Source organism: Benincasa hispida, chromosome 12 (assembly GCF_009727055.1).
Source record: "Benincasa hispida cultivar B227 chromosome 12, ASM972705v1, whole genome shotgun sequence".
NCBI classification, from domain to species: domain Eukaryota; kingdom Viridiplantae; phylum Streptophyta; class Magnoliopsida; order Cucurbitales; family Cucurbitaceae; genus Benincasa; species Benincasa hispida.
In genome coordinates, this window is record NC_052360.1 from 18,205,271 (window position 1) to 18,228,999 (window position 23,729).

Sequence of the window (23,729 nt, forward strand, 5' to 3'; positions counted from 1 at the left end):
GAAAGTATATTGATTAAGATACAAAATTAAAAATTAAAAAATTACTAAACTCACCATAGAAAAAAATAATTTTGAAACTAAATTAAAAAAAAATAAATGCTACTTTAGTTTTGCATTTTGAAAATATTTTTATATATACCTTAAGATTATCAATTTGAATTTGAATGTGAATAGAACTATATTAGATTAGGGAAATAAAATAATATTTAAACGTAGAAAAAAGAAGAAATAAACAGGTAAATTAACTAAATTTGTAAATAAACCAAGGCTCTGGATATAATAATTGGGAGGTGGTTCCCTATAAATTTCCCAATTCTCTTTTGTACGTTATCGTCTTCTTCTTCTTCCTCTCTTCCGCTTTTCTCTCTCTCTCTCTCTCTGCAATTTTCAATCCCTCCAGTAACACTTCTCTCTCTCAACTGATCATTTTCCTTATTCATCTTCAACTTCAACTACAAACGCCTCTACTCTCCATTCTTCTTTACTTCTGCAACTCCAACTCCCCGCCGCCGGCGAGGTTTTTGACGATGATGCTCCGGAGTAGTAGTATGGTGCGATTATCGGAACGGAGTACGAGAAGTGAGCTTTTGGCTTTGTAAATGAATGTCTCTGACTCGTTACTGTGATTTGCAATTTGGGTTTTGGTTACTGTGATTGATGGCCTCCACTAACTCACCGCCCAACATTGATGCTTCGGCGTTGACGGAGGATTTAGCGACCAAAGCTTTGAATAAACGGTATGAATGCCTTGTAACTGTTCGAACAAAGGCTATTAAAGGGAAAGGAGCTTGGTATTGGGCTCATTTGGAGCCTGTTCTTATTCGAAATCCTACTAATAGTCTTCCCAAAGCGGTGAAACTCAAGTGTTCTTTATGCGATTCTGTTTTTTCGGCTTCGAATCCTTCGCGGACTGCATCTGAGCATTTGAAACGAGGCACTTGTCCTAATTTGAGTTCAATTTCTCGGTCTAATGCTTCGGCAGCGTCGCCGTTACCCATATCTTCCATTCCCTCTCCGACATTGCATAACCACAAGAAGCGAAGCTCTCAAATGAATGCTTCAATTCTTACTGCTTCTTATCAAGTTCACTCTCTTGCTATGATTGAGCCGACGCGTTCCTATGCTCCGCTAATTTCCTCGCCGCCGACACCAGTGGCTCAAAATTCGCTTGGGATGACGAGTAAGATGGGGTTTAATCAGCATCAGTTCGTGTTATCAGGTGGGAAAGATGATTTGGGTGCGCTAGAAATGCTGGAAAACAGTGTTAAGAAACTGAAGAGTCCACATGCTTCACCTCGACCAAGGCTAAGTAAGGAACAAATCGATTCTGCTATTGAATTACTGACTGACTGGTTTATTGAGTCATGTGGGTCAGTTTCACTTTCGTGCCTTGAGCACCCCAAGTTTAAGGCCTTGCTTACTCAGTTGGGTTTGCCTTCATTACCTCGAACCGACATTTTAGGAGCTCGGCTCGACTCCAAGTTTGAGGAAGCCAAAGCTGATTCAGAAGCCAGGATTAGAGATGCAGCGTTTTTTCAAATTGCTTCAGATGGGTGGAAGAATAAGAACTGCTGTGGTGAAGAGAGTGTTGTTAAATTTATGGTCAATCTTCCAAATGGTACTACTGTATTTCAAAAAGCACTATTTACAGGGGGATTGGTGTCATCCAAGTATGCAGAAGAGGTTATTTTGGATACAGTCAACGAGATTTGTGGGAGTGGTCTGCAGAAATGTGTGGGGATAATTGCAGATAGGTATAAGGCTAAGGCGTTGAGGAATTTGGAGATAAAGAATCATTGGATGGTAAATCTCTCTTGCCAGCTTCAGGGTTTTATTAGTTTGATAAAGGATTTTAACAAAGAGCTTCCACTTTTCAGGGCAGTCACTGAAAATTGCTTGAAGGTTGCAAATTTTGTAAACACCAAATCTCAAGTTAGAAATTGTATAAATAAGTACAAGGTACAGGAGCTAGAGGGCCACTGGTTGCTTCATGTTCCTTCTCCAAACTGTGACACATCCAAAAACTTTTCGCCTGTTTATGCTATGCTTGATGATATGCTTAGCTGTACTCATGTGCTTCAAATGGTTGTGTTAGACGAGTCCTTTAAGCTGGCATGCATGGAGGATTCACTTGCGACTGAGGTTTCTAGTCTGATACAAAATGAACGCTTTTGGGATGAAATGGAGGCAGTTCATTCATTGGTGAAAATGATCCGTGGAATGGCTCAAGAGATTGAAGCGGAAAGGCCACTGATTGGGCAATGCTTGCCACTCTGGGAGGAGCTGAGAACAAAAGTGAAGGAATGGTGTGTTAAGTTCAGCATAGCTGAAGGGCCAGTAGAAAAAGTTGTAGAAAAGAGGTTTAGGAAAAATTATCATCCAGCATGGTCAGCTGCATTTATACTGGACCCGCTTTACTTGAGGAGGGACATAAATGGGAAATATCTTCCACCCTTCAAGTGCCTTTCACAAGAGCAGGAAAAGGATGTGGATTCACTTATTAATCGGTTGGTGTCAAGGGAAGAAGCTCATCTCGCGTTCATGGAGCTTATGAAATGGAGATCTGAAGGGCTAGACCCACTTTATGCTCAGGCAGTTCAGGTTAAACAAAGAGACCCTTTAACTGGAAAGATGAAAATTGCCAATCCACAGAGTAGACGACTTGTCTGGGAAACTTGCTTAAGCGAGTTTAAGACCCTTGGCAAGGTTGCACTGAGGCTTATTTTCCTCCATTCAACATCTTGTGGCTACAAGTGTAAATGTTCTATCATGAATTTGGTTTGCTCGCATCGGCACTCGAGGGTTGGCTTGGAGAGAGCTCAGAAGATGGTATTTGTTGCAGCTCATGCCAAGCTTGAAAGGGGAGACTTTTCTAACGAGGAAAACAAAGATGCAGAACTATTTGCAATGGCAGATGGTGAAAATGACATGCTCAATGAGGTCTTTTCTGATGCACCCTCAATGTAATGTCTTCTTTTGAACTCCTGTAGAATCATGGAAATAGGGTATATTAAATTCTTTTGTTGTTTTTAATTCATTTTACTTTTTTTTTTTGGTTCTTTTTTCTTTTCTTCTTTTTTTCTTTTTCCCCTTTACTGCAAATTTTGTGTTGTCCATGTAGAGTAGATTGAGTCGCGTACTGATAGAATCTACGCAGCTGTATGATTCTAAGGGGGTCCTCAATCTTTTTTTTTTCCTTTTTTCTTTTTTCTTTCCCCTTCAGGAATGGTTATGAATTCCTAGGCTTGCAGAACAGAGGGCATAAAAAGGTAAAAAGACTGGTCAGGAATTGAGTTTGAGCACTCTTGTAATAATTTTCTGGATCAACATGGGACTTTAAGTGCTATTAACTTGTCATTTTTCTTCACATGAAATCGGTTTTCATTCAGGAAAGAAAAAAAGGAAAAAAAATAATGGCACTGACTTAAAATATGGAGCCCCTTTCAATTGACGACCAAATGTTTCTGGAAAGTGGAATTAACTTCGTCTGATTAAGAATGTTCTGATATACATTTCCTTGTCTATATATGCATCAAGAACACATTGTGCCTTGACTAGCACCAGAATGATCTTAATGATGCTGTCGTTCCTGGTTTCCAACATCTTAATCTTTGTGATCGACTTTAACCATTTAAGCTCCTTTGAAGTTGAATTTTATTTATTTGAATTGTTAAAAGAAGAAAGAAAAAAAGAAAAAGAAAGCTGTACCACCTTTGGAGACGAGACTGCTTGAGATAAAATGTCAGCTTACATCGCAGTTTCTCTTATGATTGAGAAATTCTGCTCTATTAAACGATGTCAGTTCATGTTCCAAGCACTCTTTTGACATTGCCTAGGCTAGGTGAACATATTGTTAGGAAAATACTTAGGTGCATCCTGAGAAGTACCTATCTTTTTGCGTCACACTAAATTGTATAATTTGCCTAATAGCAAATTCTTCTTACTTATTTTTTAAAATGTTTTAATTCATATTTTGTGTGTGTGATGATAGTGGATGCATAAAGATGGGTGCATCCTGTATTGCTCATATTGCTATTTCAATGATGGAGGCATTCAAGTGAATATCCAACTTACTGACTACTCTACCAAGTGTGACACATTGTACAATTTTCTGGGAAAAAGAAAAAAAAAAAAAAAAAAGCAGTGAAGGTTATTGTTTTTTTGCACTCAAACAAAACTGCCTCCTGTAGTAACTAAAGTCATTTTGCAGAGTCCTAGTAAGCACCCAATCAGTAGTCGAGTTCCCCATCTAACATTTGAGATTCCAATTCTTTTACTGCTAGTACTGATAGTTAGGCATAGCTGCTCTGTTTAACTTCTTTCTTTTTATATGCTTACTATGTTAAAACACTACTATAGTATGTATACTTTGCCACATTTCATTTTGGTCCCCCTATTTTCAAATTCTCAAGTTTAGTTCCTATATTTGAATGAACTGAATTTTTTGTCCATACTGTTCATAGTTGTTAGTCAACCCATGTTTACACAAGGGACAAAAAGTGCTGTTTGTTCAAAGAACTGAAGTTGAACTTTGGGACTCTAGGGAGCAGAAAAGAAAAAATAAATGGATATTTTCCTGGGGCAATTATTATTTTTAAATGATATTTGTCCTAAAAATTGTTATTGGCTTTAGTGAAGCGCCCCCTGCAATATATGGGACATTTACTTCTCTTAAAAAATATGAAAATAAATTTTCTTAATCTACAATAGTTACGTTTTCATGTAATTTATTCAAGCATGGGAAGAAGATTTAACTTCTAAATCTCGTAGTTTTATGTATTTTCATGATTAGGAAGACCAAATTAATATTAATTAATTTCATCTGTATGTAAATCTATCAAATATTTCTTATTTCATAGATAAAGATGATCAAAGCATGCAAGAAGCTTCCAAGGATTAGGGTGGTTTTTTTGGTTAATTAAACGTAGAATTTTGATAGCTTGGTGGACAAAGAAGTTGAACAACTCTCAGAAATATCGTTGGCTTGAGACTTTTATAACCTTTTTTTCTATTGTTTTTTTTTCAATGCAGTAAAGTGCTGGATGTGTTTGATCAAACAGAACCAGAGCTGTCAGAAGTCAACCTCGGACTAGGTACCATATCTTTGCAGCTGAAGATGCACTTGGCTGATAGAATCCCAGATATATCGCCTGTTGTGCCTATTTATATCACTTTTTGAGCCCCACTGTGTGGAGTGGATGTCTATCTCAATGCTGTTGTAGATGTCATAGTCAAAGAAAAGACATTTACAAGGTGACATATCCTATCCTCTCTCTCTCTCTCTCTTTATATACACACATATATATTTGTGCGTGTGGTGGGGAAGGGGGAGGGCAGACCCTTCATGCACGAGACTTTGAGCATGCGTTTATTTTTCTTTATTCATATGTTCTGTTTCACTTCTGTCATCAAATTTTAGTAGCTTGTTATTGAAATCTTCCTGTTCTTATGACATTTTACTCTTAGAATGGGCCCTTGTGTGAATTTTCCACCTGAAAGTTGAAGTTTGAAGTTTTGCAGATTTATTGGTTAGGCTTGGCATGATTGCTAAAAAAGTCTTGAGCAAAGGGCAAGCAAGAAGGGCTGTCGGCATGAGTATGCACATAACAAGGCCGAAAGGGATGTAGCAACGAACTTGAATTGATGTTGCATGTATGGTTCAGAAAACAACTTTGACAACACAAAGCAGGTTGGTAGTGCTTTTGAGGCGACATGTTTTATTTATTATTTTTCCACTGTTCTTTTCCACCTCTCGGCTCTAACCAAGAAAGTTAATATTCATAGAATATCTTTTTGTTACATCAATAATTTTAATGTTTGACAAGGATGTTAATAGGGAAAAAAATGTATATAAATTATAAAGGAAGGTCCATTATTAAAAGAAAAAAAAGTATTATTTATAGTATATTATATAACGCAATAGTCGAACATTAATACAAAACTTGACTATCGTATTCTTTTCCTAAGCTTCTTCTTCCTTCTTGCTTTCAGTGGAGAAGTTTTCTTTCACACTTTGATTTTTTTTTTTTTTTTTTTTTTTGGGGGGGGGGGGGGGTGGTGTGGGTAAGTATTCGTTGCATTTCTGATCTGGACACAATTTCTCCTATGTCTTAGGTTGAAACTAATTTAGGAGAATGGAGGAGGAGGAGGTTCTAAATCTCAAAGGAGACATTATGCTAAATTTGCCAAGTTATCTTTTAATGATGGTAAGAATAAAAGCTAAACTTTTTAGTAGTTTATCTGGTCCTACCTTTCTCATAATAGTGTATTGAGCATCCTCTGCCCTATCTCTTCCTCGCTAAAAAAGAAAGTTAGATACCATTTAGCATTTACGTGGACTGAGTTGAATTGGCTTCCCAAACTCAGGAAAATTTCCAGTACACCGACGGTATGGAAAAATTTTCAACCTACTTCCGTCCACGAAAGAAATGAATAAATCATTTATGATGTGTCAATTGATGAATGGAAGTAATAGGAGTACTATGGTTGTACTATAAAATTTTCCCCAAAGTTAGAAGTGTTCTGGTTTAACCCATAGTCACTGTTAGTATTGGGAATGATGTCATAAACTACCCTTGTCGGATTGACCAAAGTTGTATGCCACTGGCATCCTAATCTGGTACACCTGAAAATGTTCTTTCTCCTCACATTCAAGAAATGAATGCTTAAAAAGAATAAAAAAATAGATATAGTCAACTAATTTTTGAAAAAAATAATTAAATTTTGTTGCAATTGAAGCATAAGATGGGGCAGTAATGAGAGGGAAAAAGGTTCAAAGCTGAGAGAGGATTAGATGAGAAAAATGTAAAAACTTGAAAATATTTGTTTGTACATTTGTAGATATGATGTATTATTAGGTCTTCAATGCTCTTAATTACAATAAATTTTCTTCAAGGTTTACCAATGAGAGAGGTTGTCCCAGTAAGTCTTCCATTAAAGAATAAACCAAAAAGAACACATTGCTCCCCTCATTTCTAGGGATATCAATAAAGTTCATTGACCCACATTCACTTTCTCTTTTCTCTTAATTATGGTTCTCAGGATTTACCTTCATTGCACACTCACTTCACTACAAATTGACTTACCACTGAATAGATTAGGGTGTGAAAAATGATGTTAAATATTAGGTTGCCTTGACTATTCGTCTTAAATTTACTCGCTTTAAAGGTAGATAGTTCGATTCCCACCCTGCAATTAATTTACCAAGAAGTTGGAATACCTTGAATCTGGTATGTGGCGTTTCGAATGACTAAATATGGAGATTTTGTTGACCGTACGTTATTTAGTATATCCCATCTTTACGTTATTTATGTTTATGACCCTAGGGTTTATAGAAGTGTATTATATAAACTCTCTAACCTAGAGGTCTTAATTCTATAATCTGTATTGTTCTCTCTAATAAAACTATTCTCCCTCCGTTCTATGGACGTAATTAACACACTGTTAGTAAATAATGTAAATCTCTATTTCGATCTCTTTTACTTTATGTTTTGTATTTATCTTTGATTGTCGATTCTTAACTAGAAGTCTTAAATTTACTCTGATTTGGCCTTGGGATTCAATAATGGTTGGAATGTATGTGGATTTTGTCGGCAATGTCAGACAATGGTGACTGCTCACCAACTAGAGAAGAAAGCTTTTTATATTATTATTATCATTATACTTTTCTTATTCACTTTTTAGTATGCTTATTAATATGTCAATCCACTCATTGTTGTTATTGTTAAAGGGAAAGTAGATATAATTATTTGTACAGGACACACTCTTTTCTACAAGGAATCTTTCACCCTTTGAATTGCTGTTTGTGTTTTCAATTTATCTGTTCACTTTCTTTTCCTCAAGTTTGATTGCTTTTGAAATTGATGCCCATCAATTTTATGTGCCATGATGTGAAAAACAATGGGTAGAATTCATTGCCTTTTTGACATTTCCTTTCCTTTATTCTTCTATTGCATAGTTGTTGGTAAATTACTTTTTCTACTTTCGAGTAGAATTTTAACATTGAGTCTCTTAAATTTATGTGGAGAACTCACTTCTTGAATGTCATCACTAGAAGGAAGATGAAGAAAAATATCTTACAGGAATGTGTAACATTTTGAAACCGAGAGGAAATCAAATAGAAACTAACCTAAAATCGGACTAAAAATGTTTTTGTTTTTCCCCATTATTCAGATATATCTGTGGTTCTCATCTCTATTTTCCTCTGTTGCAGTAAAATTTGTATGGTGAGAATGAATTCATTTCAATTGGTGCAATGAAATCTCACCTAAAAGGACAAGTTGCTGAGGTTATCTCAATGATTTTGGGTAAGAAAAATGAAAAAATAAAAATACTTTGCATTATACAGTAGTGTCATACCTTTTTCTTTTTGTTTGAATGACATTTTACTGTTTAATTCACATGCTAATCTACTTTTTTGGTATGCACTTTTGGCCCTTTCCCTATGAACTTTGCTACAAAGGAATGTCACTATGCATTTTCCCATCAAAACCCTTTCCCCACCAAACCTTCATTTAATTGGTTGAGTGGCCCCCATTTCTTAGGGAAAAAAATTAAAAAGGAAGTGTATATAAAAAGCTATTTAAACCTATCAATTAATATATATATTGTTATTTTTTAAGAAAAATAATAATAATAACTATCAAACCTACTACCCTTTTAATTCTAGATGTGAAATGGAGGGGGATTAAACTTACCATTGTATGTCTAATCATTTTCTCTTGGTTTGGGCAGATTTGAAATTTTGGTTCTTTCTTTGACAAAACATATTAAAATTATTGTATTAATTACATTGATTAATGGAAGGAAATGCCCCTTATTTATGGATAAATATAGAGTAATAAATTAATAATACTCTACTGTTAAGTGAATTATGTGAGAATATTTGAAAAAATTTAGAGATTTTCAAATTTTACATACTTGTATCAATTTTTGGGGCTTATATGAATTTAAGCAATATGTTATGCAGTATAACCTAAACAAATAGTCATATCACTTTAAATTGTTGCGAATTCCGATTTTACTTTAAAACTTTCTAACAAAGTTAAATATCAATTATCTTAACAGTTTTGTATTTTTTTTTATTGTTACATTACAATTTTGTTAGCTCTTATATGTCCTGACCATGATTTTAATCTGAGTCCTATGTTTCTAAAAGTTTTATTACTATTTCTTTTTTCGTTTGTTTGTTTTTTTTTTTTTTTTTAATACTAAAATTAACCAAATTTTACTATTATTATTGAAGATTATAAAAAATCTAATTTGATAAGTTGATTTGAGCATAATTCAATTAGTTAAAGAAAAATTTGTTTTTGCGTTAAACTTAAGGGGAAACATTTAATAGTACGAGTTATTTGTAACGTGATATGTTTTATTTAGATAAGGTAGGGATTTGACAAGTCACATTGGTTGAAAAACAATACCTTAAATATAGGTTAAGTTTTAAAATATTATTTGGATTGAAAAAGTAGGGAAAAGAAATGCTAAGATTTTTCTCTCTTTTTAATTATGGCAAGTGAATATGGGAATTTAGTATTTATCCTAGGAATAACTGCATGTTAAGCTTATCTTAGTGTTGAAAGTCGAATATTTTGTTGGGTTATATATTTTCACTCTTTTTAATGACTATATATATATCACGTAGATTCTTTTCAAATAAAGAAAAATGAGTCAATTTATTTATAAATATAGCAAAATTTCACTATCTATCATTGATAAATTGTGATGAACATTTATTAATAGAAAACTATCACGGTCTATGATAGGTAGTGACGTTTTGTTACACTAAAAATATTTTTAATAGTTTTACTATTTAAAATAATTACTCTATCACCATAAGTGAATGTCAGTAAAATCAAAATCTTTTTTAATTTTTGTTTTACAAATGTGCAGGTGGTGTTAATTTAAAATTAACCCCAAATCATACCTTCAAATTAATGCTCGCTAACAAACTGTCCATTTGGTAGGTCAATCCACTTGATTATTACTTTTATTGCCACGATCATAAATAGATCTTTTAATTAATTTTTTTTAGAAAACAATTTTTAGTATTGTGAAACTGTTCATTTTATTCATTGAATATTAATATTATCTTTTTGGTCTTTCCTCACCCACCTATTAAAAAGGGTCAAGCTATGAAGGGAAATAAAAGATGAAACACGGTGGTTGGCCATTGAAAATGGTAAAGGGTAGATAGAAAAAAAATATATACATTAAGGTGATGTTTGCTTTAATTTGAATTTATCAAATTTATAGTTGGAAATTTTATATATTTGGATTATTATTATTATTATTTAAAAAATAAAAAATAAAAAATAAAAATAAGGTGAAAGAATTTTGGGTTTAGGTAAGGATTTATGATAAGGTTGGCATCTAATATGAAAATTAGATTTCATAACCTTATGTTTATGGAACTTATGAGATCGATGGAATTGTAACAAAGATAAACAGCTTTTAACATTTTAATTTTAAGGTATACAAACATAACTCATCAATCAAAACCATTTAAATATTTCAATATCCAAAATTATAACCGTGATTACTAGCACATTTGTATGTCAATTAAATTATATTCATTTTTGTATAACTCTAACCTTTGAGTCTTCATAAATAAGGATATACTCATATACTCTTTTTGTTTTTTTTTTTTTCCTTTTCACTTATTTTATATGTAATTTGTATGTGAAACTAAAAAAAAAAAAAAAAAAAGCATATTATAATTCAATTGAGGCATAACTAGTATTGTTCAAATATTTTAATGTTAATTTTCAAACACCCAAGGGCTAGGGCAATTGATTTCATGGAAATTAAAGGTACATATAAGTGTAAACCATAGAGTCATTTTTAGAATTCTCAACATTGACGTTGCATGGTCGGAGTTTGTTGATGGTATGTGATATAGTGGGAGATTTGGAATGGGAATAACCCTCTGATGATTGTGGAATATGAGTATGATTTGTCTGGAGTTATTTCTTCTGTGGATGAGGCCCTCCTTTCTCTAGGCACTTTGGTTCATGTTTCGAGACTATAATAAAATTACTCATAATCTAGCAGCTTTGACGTCTTCTCTTAAGCTGCATCTCGAAAGAGGTCTTTCTTTTTGTTATTTTGTCCCTTCTTCCTTGTATAGTGTGTAGTTATGGATATATTATAATTTTTCACTTTTCCCTTGGTCAATAGATTTCAAATATTTTTATGCTAATTTTAAAATGTTCAAGGATTAAAGTTATGCTTATACATGGGAGTATACCTAAATACCTATGAAGTACAGATACTTCATGTGAGGCAAAGAATCAGTATTATACATGTATCGGATACCGATACTTCCACATACTTTCTAGATACGTATCTGATACGCGATTTGACGTATCTATACTTTCATATACGTATCTGACATGCGATTTGACGTATTTATTTCTATGCGTACTTTTTTTTTAAAGAAAAAATACAAGTAATTCATCTAATCTTTCCCAATCTAAAATTAGTCAAATTATTTTAAAAGCTCACTACACGAGTCCAAAACTAAAAGAAAAATAAATAAATAACAGATTAAACCCTAGACTAGAATCATCTAATCTCCATTTCACATTTGATCACTTTTCTATTGTATTTTATTAACTATTGTACTTCAACATCTTAGATAATTTTTTTTTTTGTATTTTATTGTATCAGTTTTTTTTTTTTTTTTTTGTATTGTACTTCATCGTCCTAAATTTTTATCTTCAACGTATCATTATCCTCGTTTTTTAGTAATATATATATTTAAAAAAATATATAAAAAAAATGACACATCTTTAGACGTATTCATATCTTAATTTTCTAGAAATTGGCAAATCGCTGTATCCGTATCGTATAGTCGTATCTGTGTCTATGTTTCATAACTAAATACTCATTTTAAAACTTGGGTGTAAGTCATTGTAGGTGTAATTACAAGAATGTACATACATTGGTATATATACATATATATCATGAGTTATTCTCGAAAGAGGCACGGAGTGAAAACATAAAGTACGACGAAGAGTCGTATGCGTACATGACATATCCATACCACACGTTTGGAGCTAGACTTATTGAAAAACAACTAGCTATTACTCAACACCTAACAATTTATATACTCATTCCTTGTTGAGTACCTATACTTTCACATAAGGTTGATAGTGGCAATAGGTTCAATTACCTTTTAAAATTGTTTTCAAATATAGGAAAAGGAATCAACTTTTTTGTATATATAACAAAATGTGCAACGCTGTCTTTTATAGACAATAACATTTTATTATATTTAAAAATATTTTCAACCGACAAAAAGCAGTGCTTTTTTTAAAAAAATGTTGAGTTTCCACTTTTCATTGCACAATTAATCTCGTGTAACCAAACACATTTGTTATTCAAAATACTTTTAAAATAGTATGAGAATTAAGTACAATTTAATTATTATTATTTTTTTAAAGTATTTTATTAAAAATACTTCAATCAGAAGGTATACATAAGAGACCTTTGCCACTGAATTAACCGTATTTAAGGACAGAATATCTGAAAGTCATTCACCAAACCATAACTTTCAAATTCCATATCCCCTTCTATATTTGATATATTTCTTCAGATCCATCACAGGAAAAATGAAATAAGATGATACTCTAGCTGTAGAGTCAAAGAAAAAGTGTCATGTTTCCTTACTAGTTTGCTGTAGAGTTTAGGTACTTTTTTCTGCCGTCAACTCGGCACTGGCAGCCTCCATCAATCCTTCACGTATTTGACTGCTAATATCCCGAACATGACCCGGTCCATGAGGTATAAACACTGTTGTGTTCTTCGAAGAGTTTCCAAGGTCTTTAATGGTGTCAAAGTACTGAGTGATCATAATCAAATCCATGACCTCCTTGGCTGAGGTACCTTCCACCCTATGAGAGAATTCCAAGATGTTCTCTCTCAGACCATCTGTGATTGCCTGCCTCTGTCTGGCAACACCAACTCCACCTAGGTACTTGGCTTCCGCTTCCGCCTCGGCCTTTTTTATCTGGAGAACTTTCTCGGCTTCTCCTTTGTATACACTCGCAAGCTGAAGCCTTTGAGCTGTGGAGGAGGATGGACCATAATTGTAGAGAAATTACAACTCAGGGAGCAGAAACAATTTTACAATCTATAAACTAGTGAGTAACAGCGATAAAAGAAGAAATGCTCTGCATACGTCTATATCGCCAAATTACAAATCGAGTATATTGTCAAAACAATGTAGATTGGACAACTTTCAAAAATGTCTCTAGTATGTAGGGTTATTAGAGTTAACTTAGCATCCATTGTCTGTACACTAAAATTGCAAAATCAGGGTGGACAACTTTAAAAAAAAGTCTCTAGTATCTGATAAATTGCACCATGAATAAAACATTTACCTGCATTAATCTCATTCATAGCCTTGCGCACAGCAGGGTCGGGTATTATGTCAACCATCAAAATATGCTCTATGCTGTATCCATACGTCTTCATCACCTAATCCATCAAGTCAAAGTACAATCTTATGATCATTAAGCAATGGAGCTCAAGGAGCAAATATATTTGAACACTTCAAATGATTGAACTCGTGATTATCATTAGTTCAACACTTTGGTGGATTTTCAATCCACTGCATACTCTAGGCAGAATGTACTTAAAATAAAACAATAATAATAATAATAATAATAATTAAAAAAAACGTAAGAGCATGTTCCTGTACTATAAACTCCTGATTGTGTCTCTAGTACAGAGGAGAAAGAAAATTGAACCAAGATATCCATACAAGCTTGGAAGAAGATGCAAGAAAGGGAAAGAGAAACTTAAGGCCATGGGATATTTGGCTCACAAGCCACAAATTTAAGTCGTCTAAAGTTGGATTGGAAAGCCTGAGTTTGAGCAATCTGCCATGGACTGTACAAAGAAATAGGTTTTGTAAACCTAGATTTGTCGTTTGTGCGTAGTGTATGTATTTACGTGTTACATTCAACCAACAATCTGATTCAATGTGTAATTGCTTGAGTTACCTTCTCGAGTTCCTCCAATACTGCCTTAGCAACCTCACCCTTCTGTTCAAAGAGTTCATCCAAATTCATTCTTGGAACAAGAGCTCGAACCACTTAAATAACAATAAGACAATCACTCAAGGAGAACATTGCCCATCAGGAAAAAGTATTGCACGTGAAAGCTGATTGATTAGGAAAGAATTCAGACACCTACCGTCAAAGACATAAGCTTGAATCTGTTCTTTGGGGTTTTGCAATTCATAAAATGCATCGTCCGCATTTTCTTTAACAACCCGATACTGTATTGAGCAAAGCAATTGCACAAACACATTGTCCTGCACAAATTAAGAAAATTCTGACCAACAGTCCGGAAGAGTTGTAGAATTTAAAAACAATGCTAATATTAAATTGTCTTAGGTGTAAATGAAAAACCAGATGAATTTCTTAACGTTCTTGTATTCAAATTCTCAAGTACTATTACTACAAGAAAACTGTACAGAATGTAAGACAATCACAAAGAATCACTACATCCAAGCACAACTAGTTATCTTATCATCCTTCAAGTTGTTTAATCTTCCAACCATCAATAAATTGCACCGTTTCATGACTCGTAAACTTCCAAACTCAAATCAGATTTCAACGAGATAACTAAGCACTATTATACAAATTTCAAGTAAAAACTAGAACAACAGAATAGGTTATCAAATCAAATGCCAAATTGGAATTCAATAACAAACTAGAATAGAGAGACTGTTATAAACTCATACTAATATAAAACTACTACTCCACAGTTTCCAAGTACCATCAAAACCCTTACAACAATTCCTCAACTAAATCCTCCGCCGATGATAGAAACATCCAAAAATCCGCCAATCAAGAACAAATCATTAAAAAAGAAAAACAAATAATCATAAAGGAATAATCTAAACCTTAGTCTTGGTCTCGACACGAACATCCAGCGATCGGATCCTGGTGGAGAGGATCCCGGCAAGGCATTCGCCGGCCAATGGATTAAGAAAACGAAAACCAGGCTGAGCCAACATTTGGAACCGACCCCATTTCTCCACAACCCCTATATTGGATTGTTGAACACATGCACAGAACAAACAATTCGCATTCCCCATTTTTCTTCGTCTCTCTGAAATCTCAAAGGGATCGTCCACGGCTTTTACGGTATAACGAGAGTCGAGAGGACCGCCACCGCCACCGCCACCGCCTCACGCTATTCACTGCTGGGGTTTTAAAGGTGTAGGATATGGCGGATGCGCCTCCATTGTTGGCCGATGATTTTGCAGGAAAATTGATGATCGGGAGAATTAGCGGCTCAGATTGTGAGAACGTAAGGAAGGAAAATGATTTGGTCAATACGGAGTTATGATGGTAATCAAAACGAAACTACATGTCGGGTGGGGATTTGAATTCTTATTTTTATTTTATTTTTATTTTGACTTTGATCAAGTCAAAAATAATAATTATTATTATAATAAATAACATTCCATAGTTTTGATTTAGGGTAAAATATCTTTTTGGTCTTTAAATCTTAGAGTAGTTTTTATTTGGGCCCCGATTTTCAATTGTTATACATTTGGTTGTTAAGTTTTAAGTTTTGTTTCAATTTAGTTTCTAAATTTCAAAATGTTATAATTTTACCCTTGAGATTTCAGTTTTGTTTCAATTTGGTCTTAGGTTTCAAGATTTTACATTTTTTAACCTCAAGTTCTCATTAAATACTCACTTTCAATCATTGACGCTAAATTCTATTAATTAGTTAAAAATAATTATGAAGTAAAATCTTGAATTTGGTTTCAAAAGTGATAAAAAAAAATAGTAAAACTTAATTAATTATAATTTTTTAATATTTTTTAATTTATTAACATAAATTAATACTAAAGATACAAATTGAGTATTTAGTGAATAATCGAGTTTAAAAATATAAATCTTAAAACATAAGGACCAAATTGAATTAAAACTCAAATGTCAAGGATAAAATTGCACATTTTGAAATTTAGGGGCTAAATTGAAACCAAACTCAAACATAGTGACTAAATATGTAATATTTTAAAATCTAGAAACTAAATGGAAACTAGACCTAAAACCTAGGGACCAAAAAAGTACTTTTCCCTTTGATTTTCTTGGAAAAAAGATTGTTAAAATACCATTGGCATTTTATATTACTATACTCTTGAAAATTGTTAAATTTGAGCTTTTGTATTTTCAATCAATCTTAAATTTAATCTTTCAAAGATAATTTTTGTCAAAATTTGTTAAATAATATTAACAACAATTTCATGCAAGGAAATATAATGTATTTTTTAGAATCTTTAGTAGAATTGTATGTTTTTTAAACTTGAGTAAGTCTCAACTTGATAAAAAAAAATAGGTTTGAATCTTTCCGATACACATATTGAATTAGAAAAATGTTAAATTATAAATTTGATCTATATAATTCGAATAAAATTAGAATTTAGTTTACGTGGTTTTAAAAGTTAGAATTTCATCTTAATGGTTTGACAAAATCTCAAAAATAGTCATTATTGTATAATAAAACCCTATAAGAAAAATTCTAAGAATTTTATCAAACTATTTATGAGAACTTTATGAAAATTTTATCAAACTATAAGAAAATTCTAACTTTTTCTAAATTATTGAGACCATATAAGTAATTTAACCAAAAAAAAAAAAAAAAAAATTAGTTAGGTTTGTTTATCTATTAGGTCCAAATGAAATAGAATAATGAAAGTATACTACATCATAGCTCAATGTTTAATGTGAAAAGTTAAAATACATGAAGCAAAATGTTATTTTAACAAAAATAAAAAATAAAAGTAGTAATATATCAACAATTAATTTGAAATCTATACATTAGTATGTGCTCAAGATTATGAAAGTTAAAAAAAAAAAAAAAAAAAAAAAAAAAAAAAAAAAAAATTGTGCTTCACGAAGTTTTTCTTTCTTTCTTTCTTTTTTAATATAGAAATGGTTGATTGACTTAGTATGATAATAATAAATAATTCGTAAACTCATATTTTTTAGTTAAATTATATGTAGAAAGAATACACTAAAAATTTGTCCTTTATTTAAAAATATCCAATTCTTTTAAAAGTTATTATCCTTGAAATTTCATTTTTTTAAAAAATAAACTAATTAGAGTAAAAATAAATTAGGATCTAAAATGACGTGACAACAATCATTTCTTAGGATATGATTATTTCAGTCTCTTAAGTGCTAAATTTTATTAAAATTAAAAAAGATTTCTACTTCAAATAAAGTTTTGAAAAATTTGTGAAATGTTTTTAAAAAAATTGGAGAATTTTTAATAAATGGAAAATACATGAGTATTTTCCATAAATTCAAAAGTCAACGAATTACTATTTTTATAATATTAAGTTGACCATTTCTTTATTCGAAAAATAAATTAGTGAAGTACAATGTCCTGTTTTTTGAACTTTCATAATCTTCAACAGATAACAATGTATAGATTTCAAAATATGTGAATTTATTAATTGAATATAATAAAAATTTGTGCTCAAGCAACATTTGACCGACTATTCAAAATATAAATTTCTAATCCTTCACTAACTAAACAAACTTCTTCTCAAAATTTTCTCTCATCTACCACGGCTCTGCATTTGTGCTCTTCCTCGCTCTTTTTAGTGTTTTGTTTTAAAAAAACGAGTCAAATTTCATTTGAATTCAAATCGTCATAAATTAGTCTAGTGGTAAAAAAAGGAACATGACCTTCACAAAGGACAAAAGGATCTTCAGTTCAATCAATGGTGACCACCTACATAAGATTTAATATCCCACGAGTTTCTTTCACACTCAAATGTTGTAAAATCAAACGAATTGTATTTAATCAAAATGCATGTAAACTAGTCTAAACACTTGCAGATGTTAAAAAAAACATTTGAATTCAATTTTTAGGTTTATCTATCAAATAAGGAGAAAAGTAAAACCCCCCAAAGAAAACAATAAACAAAAAAATTTAGAAAAGAGGGGGACACAAACAGTAAAATGTCTTAAATCCCCAAGGCCCATCTTTCCTTTGACAAGGCATAAGAACTACTTTCACAGGATTCTAAAAATTAGGGGACAGTTCCTCTGTCTTAGTCAAAAAAAAATGTTAGCAATGAGAACAGGCAGCAGCAGGTGTGACAGCCAAAGTTCAGTCCTTAGGAAAAGGACATTTGAAATAGTTCATACACAAAACTATTCACTAAATGAGCAAAAAAAAAAAAATTAAAGTTAGAGAGATCAATGAGCTAGTTAGCCAGCCATTCATTCACAGCTTCAAAATTACCACAACCTTCTTTTCCTTTGTATCATATCATCATAGGCAGCTGCTACAGGTTATAAGCTCCTGAACAATAGTTTCCATGGACGGCCTCTCACTCTGTGATTCGTGCGTGCAAAGCAACGCCATTCTACAGAGCTTGGCTGCTTCGTATTCGAAGTATCGACCGTGGAGCTTCGAGTCAAGGAGCTCTGTGTAGCGGCATGCTTCGGCAGCACCACGCAATGAGCTGGTGACCTTTCTGGTCCCTGAAAGGATTTGAAACACCAGCACGCCAAATGCATAAACGTCGCTTTTTTCTGTGAACCTACCTGTTGTTGTGTACTCAGGAGCTAGGTAGCCTCGAGCTGCACTGGCTTTAAGTTCAGAGAAGACAATGTCATTTGTAAGAAGCTTCTGTAAGCCAGAATCCGAGAGTAGCGGATTGAATCGTTGGTCGATAAGGACCTTTTCGGCTGAGATGTTTTGGTGTACAAGAGCAGGCTTGTTTGCTTCATTCTTGTGCAGATATGCCACACCTGATTGTAGAACAAAACATTCAACTTGGTTTCAAATCCATAGCAAAAGTTTCAGAAAGTAGTAATGTAAGACAAGATCAGAGAGTCCCATTTGATAATGTGTTCTTTGTTTAGTTGATCATTAAAAACTCTTAAAACAAAATAAAACAAAACAAAACAAAACAAAAAGACGCTATCAAACGAGCTCCTCGATATAAAGACAAATCAAGTTTCGAAAGTTTATGATCAGAGAGCTGCTAACCTTTGGCAATGCCCCTTATGATGGAGACTCTGGTAGACCATTCAAGAACTTGGCCATCACCATCCTTGACATCAAGGTATCTTAACAAGTTCCCATTTGGAACAAAATCATAGATGAGAAAACATTCTCCCCTGCCTCTTGAGCAACAAAATCCTCTTAGTCTCACCAAGTTTTCATGCCTTAATGAAGTTAAAAGGTTCAGTCCTTTCAAAAACTCAGCTTCTTCTGATTTGCAGCTAGTTTTACAAATGCTTTTAACAGCAACAACTGACCCATCCCTCAAAATCCCTTTATATGTAGCAGAGAAGTTGCTCTTCCCCAACAAGTTCACCTCTGAGAAGTATTGTGTTGCTGTCTCCACCTCTTCTAAATTGAACCTGAAACTTTGAAAAACTTCTTGCGCGAAAATGCTCAAGCCTTGACCTTCAGCCAACGGATCCCAGCCATTGGCATACTCAAGGCTGACAAGAGGAGATCCATTTTTCCTATAAGTTACTTTGGCTTGATCCGTGCTGAGACGGTGATCGCAAATGTCAAACGAAGAACCAAGCTTCTGTTTTCGGCGACGGTATTGTGTAAACGTCAAGATTCCAATAGCTGAAAGTGCAATAGTCACAACAACTACACCGACAATTGAAGCATTCCGAGATTTGGATGAACTCGGGCAGCGAGTATGGTTGCAAGGTAACTGAACATTGGCAGTTTCGGGTATGTCTCGTGTAGGCATTGCGCCGGTTGATCCAGCATAAGGTTCAGGTTGGTTTTGAGTAACATGACTCGAACCAGCACAGTCTTTCAAGGAAGGAAATCCAACCCCACATAATCCCAAGTTGTTCTCATACAAGAATCCTTCATTTAATCTCTTCAAAGCTTCATCAGAGCAAGCACAAGCAAAACAAAGTTCTAGTTAGTTTCATGTAAAAGGAAAAAAAATGAACAAAACACAAAAACAATAAATCTTCATGATCAAACGGTTTAAAGATCAATTGGTACCAGGAGGTACATTGCCAGAGAGTGTATTGTTTCGAACGTCAAGAACTTCAAGCGACGGAGCATCAGCAAGTCTAGAAGGAACAGAACCAAAGAGATGATTGGAACTCAAGTCTACTCTCACTAACAAGTCCAAACGTCCCAAGCTTGCAGGGATTGCACCAGTTAACTGATTAGATTGGAGAGCAATGACAGTGAGCTTCTTCAAAGATGCAAGCTGTGTTGGTATGCTTCCACTGAGCTGATTATAACAAAGCTGCAAAACTGAAAATGCAGAACAAAACAACTCAAACATGAGAAAAACAGAGTGCAGCCCAGATAAAAAACCATCCCAAAAATCAAAACAAAGAAATCACAAGCTTCCCCTTGGATTCAAGACCCAAAACCTCTTGAGTTGAAAAGGACTATAACACCATGACCCAGATTCAAAAAGGAGCAGAGGAAAGAAGAAAAAGAATCATCTCCTTGAAAGCAAAATGGGTTTTAGGCAAAGCTATAAACTTCTAATGGCACCCAAAACTCATGCCATGCATGTAAGAGAAAAAGATGTAAATCTCCATTTCAAAGCTTCATAAAAACTTTAGTTAAAGAAAAGCACCCCCCATGAGAAACAAAACAGTCTCAATCACAAAATCAAAAGCTAAAGCTCAAGCAAAGCAAACCTTGCAAGCTCTCCATGTTCCCAATCTCAGTTGGAATCTCCCCAGAAAAATTATTGACATTCAAATACAAATCAGAAAGCAGAGTCAAGTTAGCAATCTCTTTAGGAATATCCCCAAACAGCGAGTTGTAATGCAAATAAAGGCCAGTCAAGTGCTTAAGCCCAGCAATGGCAGGGGAGAGCTTCCCACTGAGCCCTTTCCCCTGCAATGACATGTTAGTCACTTGCCCTTTCTCATTACACCCAATCCCTTCAAAAGAAGAACAGGGATATCCATTAGCGGTCCATGAAGCTAGATACTGATTCTCAGGGTCCAAAGCCACCTTCAAATCCAATAGAGATTTGAGCTCGTCATTGCCCAGAATCCAAACTGGGTTTGAAAGGAAAATGAGAAAGGAGATGAGAAAGAAGGAAATGGGGGCCGCCATTGATGGAAGTGGGGTGTTTTTGAGTGTTCTAGATTTGGAGTTGCAGAGGAATGAAGAGGAGGAAGAAGAAGGAGAATGGGTTTTTCATTAGTTGGAGAAAAAGGGGGGAAGTGGGGGCTGAAAAGGGGTAGATTCTTGGGGGATTAAAGCCTGTTTCTCTGATGGGGATGATGATAATATTTTTATTGGCCATAAATTTGTTGAATTTGCAGACCTTTTTTTGTTTTTTTTATTGTGATATAAATTTGTGAGCCACCTATATGACCTATGATTTTTGGAGTAGGTCATTTTCTTCTTGTTTTATTACTTGGCTTTTCTTTTATATACTTCAAAAAAAAATACATATATAAAGAATGTAAAACTATTTAAAAAATAGTAAAAAAATACACGGATATACATATACTTATATCAACGTCTATCACATGTCTATTTGTGATAGACTTTTATTTATTTCTATCTGCATATATTCAAGAAGATTAAAATTTTATTATTTTATATAAATAATTTTCATTATTTTTCTATTTTTGAAATTTTTTTATTTTTTTCGCGGTAAATATGTAGTGTAGTTGAGATTTGAATTCCATAAAAGAAATAAGTAGATACATTTAATTATTGAACAAAATCAAAGGAATTTTTTAAAAAATATATTGACTTCTTATTTTTGGACAATGAGATATGTCTTAACTTAATAAATTATATTTTGCTTTAACTAACTATGTTAAGTGTTTAGACATTAAATACTTTCCTTTTAAGGTCAAAATTTCAAAAAACCGCTCACCATTTGTTCGTCTAAAAAATAAAGGTTTCCTAAAAAAATAATGGGTAAATTTTAAAATATGGTTATTTTAGTGTAAAAATTTATGGAAAATACAATTTATTTTAAATTTATAAGTTTGAGAAAATGCATCTTTCCATTAAATATCTTAGAAAACAAAATTATGCCATATTTTTCACTATCCATTTGGCCATTTTCCCTTTTTTCATGTTTTTTTTTAAAAAAAATTCAACAACGTCAAATCATTTTTAAGATAGTAATTATCTTATCCATCGAAATAGGTTCGAATTGATACTTTTTTAAAAAATAATTTTTTCACTTTTGATAAAATCCTATTTTTAGTCTTTTATTATTTTCCCCATTTAAATTAAACAAGCATCAATTTATTTATAAAAATATATGATAATACTTATCTTTTAATTTTATCCTATCCTTTGCAAAAGCTAAGTTCCAAGCTAAGTTCAAGTAGGTTAAAAATATTTGGTGGTCTAAAATATTAAACCAACAAAATTAATGATAGAGCTATTAAACACAAGATTTAAAGTTTCAATAGTTTATTATTAGTACAAATATTTCAAACTACAATGACTATATAGACGTACTTCTTAAAGTTTCATAATAATAATAATAATAATAATAATAATAATAAATACATGAACTAAGTAATGGATTAAAATAAAATGTTCATGTATCTTTACAAGTCTTTTCGATCACAAATTTTAGAATAGTTTTAAAAATATATATATATAAAATTAGAGAGGTAATTTGATAACTTTTATTTTATTCTTTTTCATTAGTTCAACAAATATGGAAGGATGAGATTCGAATATATTACCTTTATGTCAATAGTATATGTCTAAACCAGTTGATCTCGACTACTTTACTTTTATCTTTATTTTCACTTTTTTTTCCCACCAACTTTTTCACAAATTTCATTTTTAATAAATATTTCTAAAATTGTATGCTAATTTGGATCAACAAAAACTCTTTTTCTTTGTTCTGCTATTCCAATTTTGCAAGGAAAAAAAATTATCGTGTTTAATATATTTTTTTACTTCGAGAATATGTAGTTGAATATTTGAACTTTTAACTTCATAATTAAAAGTATATTGTTTATGATAGTTAAGTTATGCTCCCACCATCGATTTTGTAAAACATTCTTTGAAATCTATTCATTGCATAATCGATCATTCTAAAAAATCCAACAAATTTCTCTTGCTCGGAAAATTAAGGTGTTTATTGCATATGATGTCACAAAACATTTAAAATAGATCTTAGATTTTTTATTTTGTGTCTAATATGTCTCTAAAATATTCAAAATATTAAATTGCATCTCTTATCAATCTAAAATTAAATTTTGTGTCTAATAAAATATTAAGATTGATTTCATGTCTATTTCATTTATATATTTCTTTTTTTAACTCTTGGTAAACGTTTTTACAAAAACACTTGAATTCTTGGTAAACTTTCAAAACAAAAATAGATTTTTAAAAAACTACTTTTTTTTGGTATTCAAAACTTTTGGATTTTAAGAACATCAATAGAAAATAGATAACATAACAAAATACGCTCATAAGTAGAAACAATATTTATAAGTTTAATTTTAAAAAATCAGAAACTAAAATCTAAGTTCATGCTCGTTAACAATTTAGTTTTTAGTTTTGTTTTTTTTATAATTTATGTTGGTCTTCTCCTAAATTTCATCATATGATTCTCATATTTCTTAAAAAAATACTTGAATTCTTAGTCAAATTCTAAAAACAAAAACTAGTTTTTGAAAACTATATATATATATATTTTTTAGTTTTCAAAATTTGAGTTTGTTTTTTAAAAT

General features: G+C 32.4%; 3 protein-coding genes across 9 annotated transcripts; 1 reads left to right on the forward strand and 2 right to left on the reverse strand.

Moving 5' to 3' along the window:
• The first annotated feature begins 303 nt into the window (after positions 1 to 303).
• LOC120092979 lies at positions 304 to 11,169 on the forward strand. 7 transcript variants are annotated; one of them, XR_005486239.1, is made up of 6 exons: positions 305 to 2,963; positions 5,032 to 5,253; positions 5,513 to 5,689; positions 6,115 to 6,206; positions 8,213 to 8,306; positions 9,892 to 11,169. XR_005486239.1 is itself a non-coding variant. In XM_039051256.1 (3 exons), the coding sequence occupies exons 1-3, from the start codon at positions 658 to 660 to the stop codon at positions 4,145 to 4,147; spliced, it is 2,508 nt and encodes an 835-aa protein (XP_038907184.1). In that variant the 5' UTR covers positions 304 to 657; the 3' UTR covers positions 4,148 to 4,162. The 7 variants fall into 7 exon arrangements, 4 of the variants coding, with proteins under 4 accessions (XP_038907184.1, XP_038907185.1, XP_038907186.1 ...); XR_005486237.1 differs by having other exon boundaries at positions 306 to 2,963; positions 5,521 to 5,689; positions 9,892 to 11,166; XR_005486238.1 differs by lacking the exon at positions 9,892 to 11,169 and having other exon boundaries at positions 306 to 2,963; positions 5,521 to 5,689; positions 8,213 to 8,830.
• Positions 11,170 to 12,561: 1,392 nt separating this feature from the next.
• LOC120092730 (hypersensitive-induced response protein 4-like) lies at positions 12,562 to 15,373 on the reverse strand. The gene is made up of 5 exons (XM_039050892.1): positions 14,918 to 15,373; positions 14,203 to 14,323; positions 14,010 to 14,101; positions 13,386 to 13,482; positions 12,562 to 13,068 (listed from the first exon to the last, which is right to left on the reverse strand). The coding sequence occupies exons 1-5, from the start codon at positions 15,110 to 15,112 to the stop codon at positions 12,689 to 12,691; spliced, it is 885 nt and encodes a 294-aa protein (XP_038906820.1). The 5' UTR covers positions 15,113 to 15,373; the 3' UTR covers positions 12,562 to 12,688.
• A 2,721-nt stretch (positions 15,374 to 18,094) lies between these two features.
• Positions 18,095 to 21,319, reverse strand: LOC120068498 (LRR receptor kinase SERK2). The gene is made up of 4 exons (XM_039020287.1): positions 20,694 to 21,319; positions 20,035 to 20,295; positions 19,042 to 19,911; positions 18,095 to 18,800 (listed from the first exon to the last, which is right to left on the reverse strand). Exons 1-4 carry the CDS (start codon positions 21,118 to 21,120, stop codon positions 18,319 to 18,321), a joined length of 2,040 nt encoding a protein of 679 aa, XP_038876215.1. The 5' UTR covers positions 21,121 to 21,319; the 3' UTR covers positions 18,095 to 18,318.
• Positions 21,320 to 23,729: the final 2,410 nt, after the last annotated feature.